Source organism: Diorhabda sublineata, chromosome 8, assembly GCF_026230105.1.
Source record: "Diorhabda sublineata isolate icDioSubl1.1 chromosome 8, icDioSubl1.1, whole genome shotgun sequence".
Classification (NCBI taxonomy): domain Eukaryota; kingdom Metazoa; phylum Arthropoda; class Insecta; order Coleoptera; family Chrysomelidae; genus Diorhabda; species Diorhabda sublineata.
The window spans coordinates 30,447,615-30,462,434 of NC_079481.1; the positions used below are offsets into that span (position 1 = coordinate 30,447,615).

The 14,820-nt window shown below is 30.5% G+C and overlaps 3 protein-coding genes across 6 annotated transcripts; 1 reads left to right on the plus strand and 2 right to left on the minus strand.

Annotated features, from left to right (window-relative positions):
• Nucleotides 1-455: 455 nt before the first annotated feature.
• On the minus strand, nucleotides 456-12,854 carry LOC130448486 (organic cation transporter protein). 2 transcript variants are annotated; one of them, XM_056785900.1, is made up of 10 exons: nucleotides 12,670-12,854; nucleotides 10,626-10,785; nucleotides 4,973-5,162; nucleotides 4,814-4,917; nucleotides 4,431-4,754; nucleotides 4,144-4,380; nucleotides 1,237-1,451; nucleotides 990-1,171; nucleotides 791-927; nucleotides 456-739 (listed from the first exon to the last, which is right to left on the minus strand). In XM_056785900.1, exons 2-10 carry the CDS (start codon nucleotides 10,766-10,768, stop codon nucleotides 613-615), a joined length of 1,659 nt encoding a protein of 552 aa, XP_056641878.1. In that variant the 5' UTR covers nucleotides 10,769-10,785; nucleotides 12,670-12,854; the 3' UTR covers nucleotides 456-612. The 2 variants fall into 2 exon arrangements, with proteins under 2 accessions (XP_056641878.1, XP_056641879.1); XM_056785901.1 differs by lacking the exon at nucleotides 456-739 and having other exon boundaries at nucleotides 787-927; nucleotides 12,670-12,821.
• Nucleotides 5,008-7,496, plus strand: LOC130448487 (probable N-acetyltransferase 14). 3 transcript variants are annotated; one of them, XM_056785903.1, is made up of 5 exons: nucleotides 5,008-5,147; nucleotides 5,254-5,383; nucleotides 6,721-7,094; nucleotides 7,146-7,280; nucleotides 7,335-7,496. In XM_056785903.1, exons 2-5 carry the CDS (start codon nucleotides 5,261-5,263, stop codon nucleotides 7,429-7,431), a joined length of 729 nt encoding a protein of 242 aa, XP_056641881.1. In that variant the 5' UTR covers nucleotides 5,008-5,147; nucleotides 5,254-5,260; the 3' UTR covers nucleotides 7,432-7,496. The 3 variants fall into 3 exon arrangements, with proteins under 3 accessions (XP_056641881.1, XP_056641880.1, XP_056641882.1); XM_056785902.1 differs by lacking the exon at nucleotides 5,008-5,147 and adding an exon at nucleotides 5,177-5,196; XM_056785904.1 differs by lacking the exon at nucleotides 5,008-5,147 and adding an exon at nucleotides 5,177-5,196 and having other exon boundaries at nucleotides 6,721-7,076.
• Nucleotides 12,855-13,158: 304 nt separating the features above from the next.
• LOC130448489 (E3 SUMO-protein ligase NSE2-like) lies at nucleotides 13,159-14,758 on the minus strand. The gene has a single exon (XM_056785905.1). The coding sequence runs from the start codon at nucleotides 14,609-14,611 to the stop codon at nucleotides 13,943-13,945; it is 669 nt and encodes a 222-aa protein (XP_056641883.1). The 5' UTR covers nucleotides 14,612-14,758; the 3' UTR covers nucleotides 13,159-13,942.
• Between the last annotated feature and the right edge of the window lie 62 nt (nucleotides 14,759-14,820).

Genomic DNA, 14,820 nt, shown 5'->3' on the forward strand with positions numbered 1-14,820 from the left:
CATATCTTAACAAATGACTTCCGTTTTCTTCTTTTTTAAATCTTACTTGTCCTTAATCTTTAAAACGGCAGGTCATTGTTATCATTTACCAAAGGAATCTTTTGTTTTGTTTGCATTTTAAACAATTTTTTTGGTGAAATATTTGATTTTGACTACTATTTAAGTCCATTCACCACTGTTTTCTAGTAAATAAATGATTTATCTTCAATCGTTAGTTAAGGTAGATCGTTAAAAAAGTTTGGCAACACCGACGAAGATCATCCAGGACGTAAACATCTACAGACTTATATTTAGTACGCATCCAGCAGTGGTGGTTGGTGCATTGTGTTTATAGAGGGTGTAATGCAATTTTTCGTGTTATTATAAAATACGAGGGTAAATCAGAAAATAAACGTTGTGAATAAGAAGGAATAGAAGGATTGCACGTTGAAAGGTTAGTTTAAAATAAAACAAAATGTAATTAGATATAGTTCATTTATTAAAATTGTATAAAAACTAACATAAAACTGGTATAAAGTATATATATATAGTGATGTTTAAAAGTGATGTATGAAAAAATATATATTCTTAGTTAAATTGATGTAATATCTGAGATATGGAAAAAATTCATTTCTAAGAAACGCTATTTTGTAATAATTTCTCGTCCGCGCCTATTTCCGATCGATTTGTATTATTTTGTACTTTGTTCAACGCTTCTAAATCATCTGTCGTTTCTTTTACGACCAATTTCTTTGTTTTCCTAGGAAAAAAAAACATTTTTTCACCAAATTTTAATCATTCATCTACTTACTTTCCGAATTGCTCCCCTTCTTCCATCGTTTCCGGTAATTTCTTATTTAACGTTTCCGGTAGAACGAGCGACATCAAACCGCCTATCAGAGCGCATGTACCGAACACCAAAAGCGGAAGTGGTTGCCATACGTGTACCTGTAAACGGAATATTTCGTTAAAAAAATCCGTCGAACGTCAAAACATCGACATTTATTTACTAAAGCGTTCATGTAAGGCGCCAATATGGATCCGAATCTCGCAAAAGTGGAACCGGCTCCGAGCCCCGCGTTCCGTATAACAGTAGGAAACTGTTCAGTCGATAGAATATACACTGCCCCGTAACTCGACGTGATCGTTAATTTTCCTATCATAGCCAAAGTTACTATGAGCCATTGTTTATCTACGAAATTGAAATATTCGTTAAAATAATATGTAGTAAGGGAGGGGGGGGATATATTAGCATACCGTCGGGTACGATCATTGTTAGGAGTAGGGAAATTCCAGATATCAACATACAACAACACATGAGATTCCTTCGCCCCCATTTATTGAGCAAAAATAGTAAAATGAGGAAAGCTGGGATTTCTACTGCTCCCGACATCACAAAATTTAAATAGGGGTTTCCTGCTAAATTATTCGTGTTCCATGATAAACCGTAATAAGTGAGATTGTTAGCAAACCTAAAATATCGAATTTATAAAAAATTATTTAAATCTTCCGATATATTTTAAATCCGACAACGCTGTAATTTATCATATACATCAGATGATTTACGCTGACGATTCAAGGTCAATTTTTTTAGTTTCGTCGAAGACACTAGATGCGTCTGTTGGCATTCCTGCTAAATTATTCGTGTTCCATGATAAACCGTAATAAGTGAGATTGTTAGCAAACCTAAAGTATCGAATTTATAAAAAATTATTTAAATCTTCCGATATATTTTAAATCCGACAACGCTGTAATTTATCGTATACATCAGATGATTTACGCTGACGATTCAAGGTCAATTTTTTTAGTTTCGTCGAAGACACTAGATGCGTCTGTTGGCATTCCTGCTAAATTATTCGTTTTCCATGATAAACCGTAATAAGTGAGATTGTTAGCAAACGTAAAATATCGAATTTATAGAAAATTATTTAAATCTTCCGATATATTTTAAATCCGACAACGCTGTAATTTATCATATACATCAGATGATTTACGCTGACGATTCAAGGTCAATTTTTTTAGTTTCGTCGAAGACACTAGATGCGTCTGTTGGCATTCCTGCTAAATTATTCGTGTTCCATGATAAACCGTAATAAGTGAGATTGTTAGCAAACCTAAAGTATCGAATTTATAAAAAATTATTTAAATCTTCCGATATATTTTAAATCCGACAACGCTGTAATTTATCGTATACATCAGATGATTTACGCTGACGATTCAAGGTCAATTTTTTTAGTTTCGTCGAAGACACTAGATGCGTCTGTTGGCATTCCTGCTAAATTATTCGTGTTCCATGATAAACCGTAATAAGTGAGATTGTTAGCAAACCTAAAGTATCGAATTTATAAAAAATTATTTAAATCTTCCGATATATTTTAAATCCGACAACGCTGTAATTTATCGTATACATCAGATGATTTACGCTGACGATTCAAGGTCAATTTTTTTAGTTTCGTCGAAGACACTAGATGCGTCTGTTGGCATTCCTGCTAAATTATTCGTGTTCCATGATAAACCGTAATAAGTGAGATTGTTAGCAAACCTAAAGTATCGAATTTATAAAAAATTATTTAAATCTTCCGATATATTTTAAATCCGACAACGCTGTAATTTATCATATACATCAGATGATTTACGCTGACGATTCAAGGTCAATTTTTTTAGTTTCGTCGAAGACACTAGATGCGTCTGTTGGCATTCCTGCTAAATTATTCGTTTTCCATGATAAACCGTAATAAGTAAGATTGTTAGCAAACCTAAAATATCGAATTTATAAAAAATTATTTAAATCTTCCGATATATTTTAAATCCGACAACGCTGTAATTTATCGTATACATCAGATGATTTACGCTGACGATTCAAGGTCAATTTTTTTAGTTTCGTCGAAGACACTAGATGCGTCTGTTGGCATTCCTGCTAAATTATTCGTGTTCCATGATAAACCGTAATAAGTGAGATTGTTAGCAAACCTAAAGTATCGAATTTATAAAAAATTATTTAAATCTTCCGATATATTTTAAATCCGACAACGCTGTAATTTATCGTATACATCAGATGATTTACGCTGACGATTCAAGGTCAATTTTTTTAGTTTCGTCGAAGACACTAGATGCGTCTGTTGGCATTCCTGCTAAATTATTCGTGTTCCATGATAAACCGTAATAAGTGAGATTGTTAGCAAACCTAAAATATCGAATTTATAAAAAATTATTTAAATCTTCCGATATATTTTAAATCCGACAACGCTGTAATTTATCATATACATCAGATGATTTACGATGACGATTCAAGGTCAATTTTTTTAGTTTCGTCGAAGACACTAGATGCGTCTGTTGGCATTCCTGCTAAATTATTCGTGTTCCATGATAAACCGTAATAAGTGAGATTGTTAGCAAACCTAAAATATCGAATTTATAAAAAATTATTTAAATCTTCCGATATATTTTAAATCCGACAACGCTGTAATTTATCATATACATCAGATGATTTACGATGACGATTCAAGGTCAATTTTTTTAGTTTCGTCGAAGACACTAGATGCGTCTGTTGGCATTCCTGCTAAATTATTCGTGTTCCATGATAAACCGTAATAAGTGAGATTGTTAGCAAACGTAAAATATCGAATTTATAGAAAATTATTTAAATCTTCCGATATATTTTAAATCCGACAACGCTGTAATTTATCATATACATCAGATGATTTACGCTGACGATTCAAGGTCAATTTTTTTAGTTTCGTCGAAGACACTAGGTGGGTCTGTTGGCATTAGACAACAATGTATTCAATTTATATAACTTTATGAATTTAATTTTTGTTTTATTTTTACTTTTTTTCAATATCTTCACGGATTATAATTATTATTCGTAATCATAAATTACTATTAGAGGATGTACGAGGGGATATCAAAAATTACTTTACGAGAAAACTAAATCTGTAAAAAAAAAGTGTTAGTTAAACAAAAGCTATACCGCCATTAATAACTAGATATACGAGGAGCAAACAAAAACTATAACTGTAAAAATTTTTTATCAATAATTTGAATGTTTTAAACGTTGAATAATTTTGAAAAAAAAATGCAGTTATAAAATTTTTATTTATTTATGAATTTTCTTGATAGTTTACTAATAGTCCGGCCCTGATGTTTGACAAATATTCTACTTACCAATCAAAGAAGATGATTAACGATTTTTTTCTCATGTTGGGATATTTAAATATGTCGATGACCGAAGCGGCTTTGGCACTTTTATCAAAATTCGACGATTTGGCGGATTCTAATAATTGATCGAGCGTTTCGTCAGGAATAACGACATCATTATATTTAGCCGCCTCTTGAATCAACTTTTTCGCCTCGTCGGTGCGATTTTTCGTCAAAAGCCATCTAGCGGATTCGGGAATAAACCTTAAAATTCAACGTGAACCCCAAAAAAGGATTCTTTTCATTCTACCTACCACCAATAAACGAAGAAAGCCACACCTGGTATAGTGAGAGCGAATTGCATCCACCTCCAATTATCTATATAATAAGCGAACGCGGCTGTTAACATATATCCTAGAGAAAAGAACATTTGTACTACGGTCCCGGCTATTGGTCTCTTAGACGGCCCTACCATCTCCAAACCTATGACGTAAGCGACTAAAAATACCCCCGAAGTCGTAGCGCCGACAATAAGTCTGGCAACAGTGAACGTCCATAATTCGGGCGCGATCGCCGCTACCAAACCTGCCACCACTAGAATCACAAGCGATATGAAAAATGTTATTTTACGTCCGATCCTAAAAATATAATCAAACAGGAACGATTCGATATTAAAAAAAAAATAAAAAAATCGTACCTATCGGACATTTCTCCGAAAATGATAGATCCGAGCATAACGCCTACCATAAATAGAGCATTCGACGTTGCTATTAAATAAGCTGAACTACAAGTTAGTCCAAACTGTAACGTGAAAAAATTTATAACGATAAAACCACGATTTCATTCATTTAATTACCTCTATCACAGACGTGTATCCGTATACTTCATGATCGAATATATACGATTCGCAAAGTTGAGTTTTGTTATCAATTAATATCTCGCAAGAAGAATATTTATTATGGAGTTCATCTTTAGGATAATAAATCGATAATATCGTATCGTTCAAATAATAACTTGCATTATCCGATTCGGTAGGTAACTTACACCTGCAAACGTTTATAAAAAAGAAGAAGAAATGAAGTAACGTTAACCCTACATTTTTACGTTCAAAACGGTTTGTAAATGTTTTGTTTTTAGTACAATTATGAGTTATTATATGGTGATAAGGAAAAAAAGAGATACAGATTTTCCTTCGTTATCGGAAGTAGTGAGAAATGGTTATTTATCTACTGTGAATAACGTTTGGAAAAATGCTATTTTTCAAGAGGTACGTAGTAGTTGGTTGTTGGCGCTGTATTTGTAAAACAAAAGTATTTTTGATAGCATAATTAATATTTACAGATATCCAATTGTTTTATTTAACGTACAAGTTACAGTTTTGTAATAATTCAATAATCAATTCTTATTTTTTTCGCATTTCAACAAATAGAAATCATTTCTAAAATAAAAAATGGTTTTTAATTCGTTTTAGACGCATCAAAAGTATACGAAGAAGCAAAAAATCATTTAAATTTAGTCATTTTAGAAGTTTTGCCACTTTTCAGCCAAAGTTACTGAAATGAATATTAAGTTTTTTTCACATTTGAAGAGCTGAAACTAGGAATCAATACAAAAAAGAAAAAAACAGAGCCGAAACAAGGCCATTGTCAAACTTATTGGTTTTTCTCCGAAATCATCCTCAGACAATTATTTATCAAAAAAATTACGTATCAACATGTACAGGGGTTGTTCAAAATATTAATTACCTGTTAATGACATTCATAAACACCTTATTCAATAAAAAAGATAGAAGATATGCTAGAAATTGATTGAAATTTCTTCGGAATAATTTTCAAACATAAATTTATCGGAAAAAATTAGATTTCATGTATCAACATGTACAGGGGTTGTTCAAAATTAACTGTTTATCACATTCTGAGTCTTGTTATGTAAAAAAACAAAGAAGTTATACTAGAAATTGATCGAAACTTCTCCTGAATCATTGTCAGACATGTATTTATGAAAAAATTAGATCTCATGTATCCACATGTACAGGGGTTGCTCGAAATTGCCTATTTATAACATTCAGAACCTTATTGGGTAAAAAAGGAAATGAGACATACTAGAAATTGATTGAAATGTGTCCTGAATCATCCTCAAACATGAATTTATAAAAAAAAAAAAAATCTCACGTACCAACATGTACAGGGGTTGTTAGAAAATAATAATTACTTTCTTATAGCATTTAAGAACAATTTATTGAATAAAAAACTTATTTTTTGTTGCTTCTGTGTCATCCTCAGACATATTAATCGAAAAAAAATATATATATCTTACAAAATTAACATGTACAGGGGTGACTATAAAATTAAAAAGTGAAGTACAACTTTATTTTAGAAAATTAAATTTTTTCAACGAATAAATGACTGGGAATGATTGAGGAAAAGAATCAACGAGCTTCCGGTATTTCATTTTCATGGAATAAAGTACTAAAATGATCACAAAATCTAATCAATGTAATTTTCTTTCCAAAATAAGATTTTCCGCGTCCAACTGCTTCCAGTGGTCGCCAGTATTTTTTTTTAATATTGGTATCGAGTAGAAACTATTTTAATTTACTTTTAGCTGACGTTCGAATCGATGATACTAATATCAGCGATACTTTTTATATGTTTCGGGGTACCACTACACCTTACGATTATTTCAGTACCGATTGTATTATTAACTTTATATATATCCATATATTTATCGATATTTATGAAAGTTGCTCAATTTTTATACGAAACACCGACTTTGGATTGCTGGGTAGCCGAAGTATACGAACCTTATTTCTCTACGAAAAATCCCGAGAATTGTTGGTATAAAATGATCGATGAAAGTGAAATCGACAACATCCGAATTGATGGATTGAAAAGAAGGATAATAGGAACTGTGGCGGTAACGAAACACAAACAAAAAGAAGACTGGACGTGGCTCTTCAGGTTAGTAGTGGATAAAAGGTAAATTATCATCCGTAACTATGAACGAAATCTACCAGATCGAATTCCCAGGTATCGTAGAAAAGGTATTGGGATGAAATTGGTAAACGAGGTGCAAAATTGGGCCAGAGAAAATCGATATAATAACATAGAATTAGTGATAAGCGAGTGTCAAGAAGGGTGTAGAGATCTTTTTAACAACGCGGGGTAAATAAAACCGTTCAAAATCGATTTTTTTCTTGAAAATAATCCGAGTTTTAGGTTCGAAATAAAACAACTGTACCACAAGAAGATTTTTGCCGGCTTGGTTACTTTGCAGATGTTCCAATTGCAATGCGAAGTTAGATCTACGTTTTAATACAAGATTAACGTGAAATATTTTTGATATTTCCTTTTACAAATATAGAATTTTTTAAAAATAAATTTGTTTTTATTCAATTCTCGAATAGAATCATCGTTAAAATACTACCGATCCGACCCTGCACTTTGTTTACGTTACGAACCTGTCAAATGACGTCACTTAACGCGATAATAGGTACGTTCTACAATGCATTATAAAATGAACGTAGTAGGCGGAACGCACATCTGCGTTATTACAATATGGCGACTAAATACCGTGCGATTCGAAATAAATATTTCAATTCAACATGGATTTTTGTAATTTTTTGAAAAACTCGTTATTATATGATGATTCATGACGAAAAACTGTCAAAAATAGTGCAGAAATCACACAAATAGATTTACAATGCGACTAGTGATGCGTTTTAAAGAAATTTCGACAGTATTTAAGCAAAATATTTGAGATTAATTGAAAAAAATAGTTCATTATAAATAAATAACTTAATTCTCGAATAAAATCGTCATTCAAATACTACCGATCCGACCCTGCACTTTGTTTACGTTACGAACCTGTCAAATGACGTCACCTAACGCGATAATAGGTACGTTCTACAATGCAATATAAAATGAACGTAGTAGGCGGAACGCACATCTGCGTTATTACAATATGGCGACTAAATACCGTGCGATTCGAAATAAATATTTCAATTCAACATGGATTTTTGTAATTTTTTGAAAAACTCGTTATTATATGATGATTCATGACGAAAAACTGTCAAAAATAGTGCAGAAATCACACAAATAGATTTACATTGCGACTAGTGATGCGTTTTAAAGAAATTTCGACAGTATTTAAGCAAAATATTTCAGATTAATTGAAAAAAATAGTTCATTATAAATAAATAACTTAATTCTCGAATAAAATCGTCATTACAAATACTACCGATCCGACCCTGCACTTTGTTTACGTTACGAACCTGTCAAATGACGTCACTTAACGCGATAATAGGTACGTTCTACAATGCATTATAAAATGAACGTAGTAGGCGGAACGCACATCTGCGTTATTACAATATGGCGACTAAATACCGTGCGATTCGAAATAAATATTTCAATTCAACATGGATTTTTGTAATTTTTTGAAAAACTCGTTATTATATGATGATTCATGACGAAAAACTGTCAAAAATAGTGCAGAAATCACACAAATAGATTTACATTGCGACTAGAGATGCGTTTTAAAGAAATTTCGACAGTATTTAAGCAAAATATTTCAGATTAATTGAAAAAAATAGTTCATTATAAATAAATAACTTAATTCTCGAATAAAATCGTCATTCAAATACTACCGATCCGACCCTGCACTTTGTTTACGTTACGAACCTGTCAAATGACGTCACCTAACGCGATAATAGGTACGTTCTACAATGCAATATAAAATGAACGTAGTAGGCGGAACGCACATCTGCGTTATTACAATATGGCGACTAAATACCGTGCGATTCGAAATAAATATTTCAATTCAACATGGATTTTTGTAATTTTTTGAAAAACTCGTTATTATATGATGATTCATGACGAAAAACTGTCAAAAATAGTGCAGAAATCACACAAATAGATTTACAATGCGACTAGTGATGCGTTTTAAAGAAATTTCGACAGTATTTAAGCAAAATATTTCAGATTAATTGAAAAAAATAGTTCATTATAAATAAATAACTTAATTCTCGAATAAAATCGTCATTCAAATACTACCGATCCGACCCTGCACTTTGTTTACGTTACGAACCTGTCAAATGACGTCACTTAACGCGATAATAGGTACGTTCTACAATGCATTATAAAATGAACGTAGTAGGCGGAACGCACATCTGCGTTATTACAATATGGCGACTAAATACCGTGCGATTCGAAATAAATATTTCAATTCAACATGGATTTTTGTAATTTTTTGAAAAACTCGTTATTATATGATGATTCATGACGAAAAACTGTCAAAAATAGTGCAGAAATCACACAAATAGATTTACATTGCGACTAGTGATGCGTTTTAAAGAAATTTCGACAGTATTTAAGCAAAATATTTCAGATTAATTGAAAAAAATAGTTCATTATAAATAAATAACTTAATTCTCGAATAAAATCGTCATTACAAATACTACCGATCCGACCCTGCACTTTGTTTACGTTACGAACCTGTCAAATGACGTCACCTAACGCGATAATAGGTACGTTCTACAATGCATTATAAAATGAACGTAGTAGGCGGAACGCACATCTGCGTTATTACAATATGGCGACTAAATACCGTGCGATTCGAAATAAATATTTCAATTCAACATGGATTTTTGTAATTTTTTGAAAAACTCGTTATTATATGATGATTCATGACGAAAAATAGTGCAGAAATCACACAAATAGATTTACTTTGCGACTAGTGATGCGTTTTAAAGAAATTTCGACAGTATTTAAGCAAAATATTTCAGATTAATTGAAAAAAATAGTTCATTATAAATAAATAACTTAATTCTCGAATAAAATCGTCATTAAAAATACTACCGATCCGACCCTGCGCTTTGTTTACGTTACGAACCTGTCAAATGACGTCACCTAACGCGATAATAGGTACGTTCTACAATGCATTACACAATGAGCGTTGTAAGTCTCGAGAACATGACTCATAAGAACTGTCATGTTACGAAATGACATATAAACAGTCTCACATTAGTACTAGTGGTCTGATTTAAGAAATTTAAACGAAATATTTCAGATAAATACAAAAAATGTCATTTATTAACGTTAGAATCATTAAAAACCCCAGTCCTGTACTGTCCAATGCAATTAGGAGATAAAATTAAACAAAGAAATAAAAACTACTTATAACGTTCCCCTCGTATGTTTCAATTGTCATTATATTAACAATACAAACTCGTCGGTTCGATTAAAGCGATTGAGGTCACGAAAAGGTCAGTCGTTTCATTATCTGAGAATATTTTGAGACAAATTTATTAATAAATGACAGACATAACATAATTATCACTTTAAATTGATAAAATACGCAAAAAATAAATGTCCCATATCGCATTATTAACGAAATAAATAGTAGTGACGAATGTTAGTTATTATATACGAAGTAGATGGCGCCGATAAATTATTTTTCTATAAATATCAATTTTATTATTTAATAAATGGATTTTTTTTATTAGAACTTACCTATAATTTGGTTCTGCGACTAAAAAAACGTTACCCAATTTTTGAAAGGCACATAAAATAGCTGGTAAACATAATAAAAAATAAATTTTTCTTTGGTATCTACCAAATTCGCCAAGTAACGATATCACATCGTCATAACTCATTTTGGATGATAAATAATCTGGAAAAACCATAATTTAAACAATATTTTTCAAAAAAAAAGTCCCAAGTTTGTTTAACTAGATAAACTGTTAATATAATTATACACAATAGAACAAAATGGCGGCATTTTGAAGATGCACATAACTGTTGCCAGGGTGATTTTATTAAACTTTTAAATAGCATTGTACAATCAACTACATATCGAAAACGAAAATTTATCATAAATAATTTCCCAAAAAGTTTTAAGGGAAGTAAATGAATTTAGAATCTAATAGTCAATTGTTTACATTTCTATCTGTCTCGGGGTCATTGACTTCAGTTCATGGTCAATTTTTATCTTATTTTAAACTTTTCGATAATTTTATTTTCAGTCTATTCGTAAATAAAACCGATACCGAAATAGAACAACAAAAACAAATAAATGATATATATAATAATATCAAGTATAAAATAAAATAAAATTAAAACACAATAAACGACATATCGACATGGCAACAGCGTAAATGAAACGATAAAAGAAATATGGCCGTGGAATAATAATTACGTCAGACGTGTATAGAAACTATTAGAAGTTCTTGCCAGGTACTTCTAGTATAATTTGTAATTGTAGGCATTAAAATTAAATTGATCTAAGTAAAAATTAATATATCTTATCTCAAGCATTCAATAAATCAGTCCGGAAGTCGGTTTTTGATAACCATAACATGCATGCAAATGACATGCGTAAAAGTCACAGACATATCACAAGATGTTTCGTGGTAAAAGCTAATATGAAATCATAGAACTAAGAATGTCGATTGCATAATGAAACTAAACGGAAATATTACATTCAAATGTAATTAGGGTAATGAGATGTACTTAATTAGTTTTGAATGTTACAAATTTCTTTATAATCTATTTCAATGTTGAATTCGAGGTATTGAAAATTACTGTACGTACTGTGACCTTCAAAATTTGTTGATCTTAAACGTGGACCGTACGTTTCCTGTTGTGAAGTAACTAAACGATAAATGAAAAGTAAATTAAGCGTAAATTAGACGAAATTCGTTAAATGAACATTTTATTTAGATCAAATTTATTAATCTTCGTTATTGTCGTACGGAAATTACAAACAAATTTATTTCTTCCAGTCATCTAAATAGATGTAATAAAATGATAAATTTCTTTTTTACTGTCATAGGTCAACTTTGTAATTTTTTCCTATCAATTAAAATTAACAGTATGCCAAGTTGTGTCTTGCGTATATTCTTCGACTTGTAAATAAACGCAACGTTGCCATATCGAAAAATTTTTAGTTAACTATTGTATATAAGCTGAGCTCACATTTTAATACATATGCAAATATTATTTGAGTTACTTCTCTAAGAAATAATAACGAGTTGACATGCATGCAATACTTATAAACTAAAAATCACGAGTTTAATTGAACATTTTTTTTTTCATTTTAGACGTGAAATGTTGATAAAGATAATTTTTTCCTTATAATTTCCTTCCATGTTGATAACGTTAACCATACACGGTTAATGAAAATGACAAATAATTTGATTTTCAATATTTATTTCGATACAAACAAAATTTTGGTAGTTTATTTATTATCCAGTGATATTTACACTTCTTATCACTCAAATATTTGTTCTTCTAATCATAATATTAATTAGAGGGAGATTAATTCGTAATAAACTTCAATTAAAGTACGCAAATATCTAATTTCCAAAACAATTTGCATATAAATTTAGTTGATATAATATAAGACAACCTGTATACTTTTAAAACGATAAACGTATACAACAAAATAATTTTCAGTAAGTATACAAGTAGATTTTTGAATAAATATTTGCCGCCTTCTCAATTTATTTAAATAAATAATCGTAAATCGTTATTAAAATATTAAGTGAGATCTTACCTTACGTAATTTGAATTAAATAAATCGTCTAACACACTAAGAAAAAACTATAGTTGTAATATATTTAACTGTATAAAAAATACTATTATATTAATATAATTACAGACATTTTTTTAGGAAATTGAGCACATGTACACACGTTCCTACCGTCAAAATTATATTGCTACTAGACGATTCCATTCTATAATCCAATCAAGTTTTGAACGCCCCACTTTCTTTAACTTGCGTCTATATTTGATTGGTCGATTGGATCGTCCGTTGTTTTCTGAGCATGCGCGAAATGTTTATAGATTTTCCAACGGATGCTGTAGAGGTGTGATTGACATAATAAAACGAATTAATTCATGGTTTTTCTATTGGGTTGTTGGAACAGTTACACATTTAGGAAACAATTTCGATTTTTTACATACAGTCGTTGTGATACCTTTATCATAGTCGAGATTTATTATCGAAGCGTCATGGGGAAAGAATGAAATATAATAATTGTTAATTAATTAAAACTTTTATTGAATTTATAATAAAATGTAGAGGTGGAATTAACGCGTGTTATAAAATTACGTCTTGAAATAATGGTTATAAATTACATTTATTGTCAATCACTGCAGAAAACAAATAAAAACGCATTCAGTTTATTCTAAAAGTAGAATAAATAAAATAAGATGTCGATATATTATATATTGTTAAAGGTAATGGTTGATAATGATGTTTATTTGTTGTGGCAATATCAATGTTATACTTTCTTTCTGATTTGGAAAAATAATACGTGATACTACCACAAAAATATGGACATTGAAGACTTCTAACGACCGATTCATAAATTTGACTTTCCGTTTACCGTCTATTGACCCTATTGGTAAACTTGCTGCCATTAACCTAAAAATTTATTGCTTTGTGATTTCGTAATATTTTTGTTAGTAATATGGTATTTATAGACGCATTTATGGAAAATTACGAAGTGTTTTTAATATTTGATCACGTGATAAACTCAAACGGATGTGATTGGCTCTTTTCTATTACTATTATGTCGCAAATGGTAGACGGCGACGTCAAACGGCAACTATGAATGGTCTTATATATTTTAATGATGACAGATGACAGTTGACGTACTGATGTGGAGTTTTAAAAAATTTCAGATCGTAAAAATTATAGAATTTTGTAATAAAACAGGCTAGAAGTTATTTATTTTGCAACAAGTAGAATTTTTTTAATAACACTTTCTATTATTGAAAAATTTAACATTTTATATAAGAAACTATGTAAGCTGTTACTTATTTCAATCGTCATCTTCTTCAGTCTCACTTTGATGCGTTTCTAAATATCGAGAAATTTGATTCTTCATTGCATTGTCTTTAACTAAATCTGTCACTCTCAATTGTCTACTGGTGCAGCCTATGTAAGGACATTTTGCTTTCTGTTTTACACGTTTAATGTAATCCACTATTGAATCGTATTCGTAAATATGATCGCACGTTTTATTTCGGCACGGATTCCTTACAACCACTTTAGTAATAGGATCGATTGGTGGAGAAAACACATTAGAATACATTAAAGAATCGTCTACCGCTTCGTATTGATCATTATCAATTTTTTTCTTCTTAATCCGTATTTCTTTGACGTCAGATAAATCTTTGAATACCACTTTCCAAACTTTACTATCTTGATGATTTATTGTAGATCTAGTGGCTAAGCTTTCGTAACAATCTTGATACAGTGTATCTACATCTTCACATGTTGTTGAATTATTCAACTTTTCATCTAATAGTTGTATAGCTTTATCTGTTTTATCATATTCTTGTTCTAACTTACTGTAAGCTTCCACTTGTTGTTTTAAAAGGTTAATATCGTCTTCACTACCGCACACGTTTGTTATTATTTTTTTCCAAGTTTCTAATGATCTCGTAATGTTTTCTAACATTTCGTCAGTTTTACGTAATACTGACATAATTGTTTTTAACACTTTCTTTTAATCAAATCACAAAAATTCGGATTGTTTATACCTTCTTAAGAAAACTTCTTCTTTTTTTTAAACGAATTGTGACGTTTTATCAAAATACATCATCACAATCGGTCATTAATATTTACAAGAATTTGAATAAGGTTTTGTTGATGTTAATCATATATTTTTTATTCATTCAGTATATTTTCGTAGTA

Bases quoted from the DNA above. Each gene is read 5' to 3' on its own strand.
- LOC130448487 (XM_056785902.1), top strand. The intron at 5,384-6,720 runs GTACGTAGTAGT...ATTTACTTTTAG, and splicing joins AAAATGCTATTTTTCAAGAG to CTGACGTTCGAATCGATGAT. The intron at 7,095-7,145 runs GTAAATTATCAT...TCGAATTCCCAG, and splicing joins AGGTTAGTAGTGGATAAAAG to GTATCGTAGAAAAGGTATTG.
- LOC130448486 (XM_056785900.1), bottom strand. From the start codon at position 10,768: ATGAGTTATGACGATGTGATATCGTTACTTGGCGAATTTGGTAGATAC. The intron at 4,918-4,972 runs GTAATTAAATGA...TTCACGTTACAG, and splicing joins GATACACGTCTGTGATAGAG to TTTGGACTAACTTGTAGTTC. The intron at 740-790 runs GTAAGTAGATGA...TTTTTTTCCTAG, and splicing joins GAAGGGGAGCAATTCGGAAA to GAAAACAAAGAAATTGGTCG.
- LOC130448489 (XM_056785905.1), bottom strand. From the start codon at position 14,611: ATGTCAGTATTACGTAAAACTGACGAAATGTTAGAAAACATTACGAGA.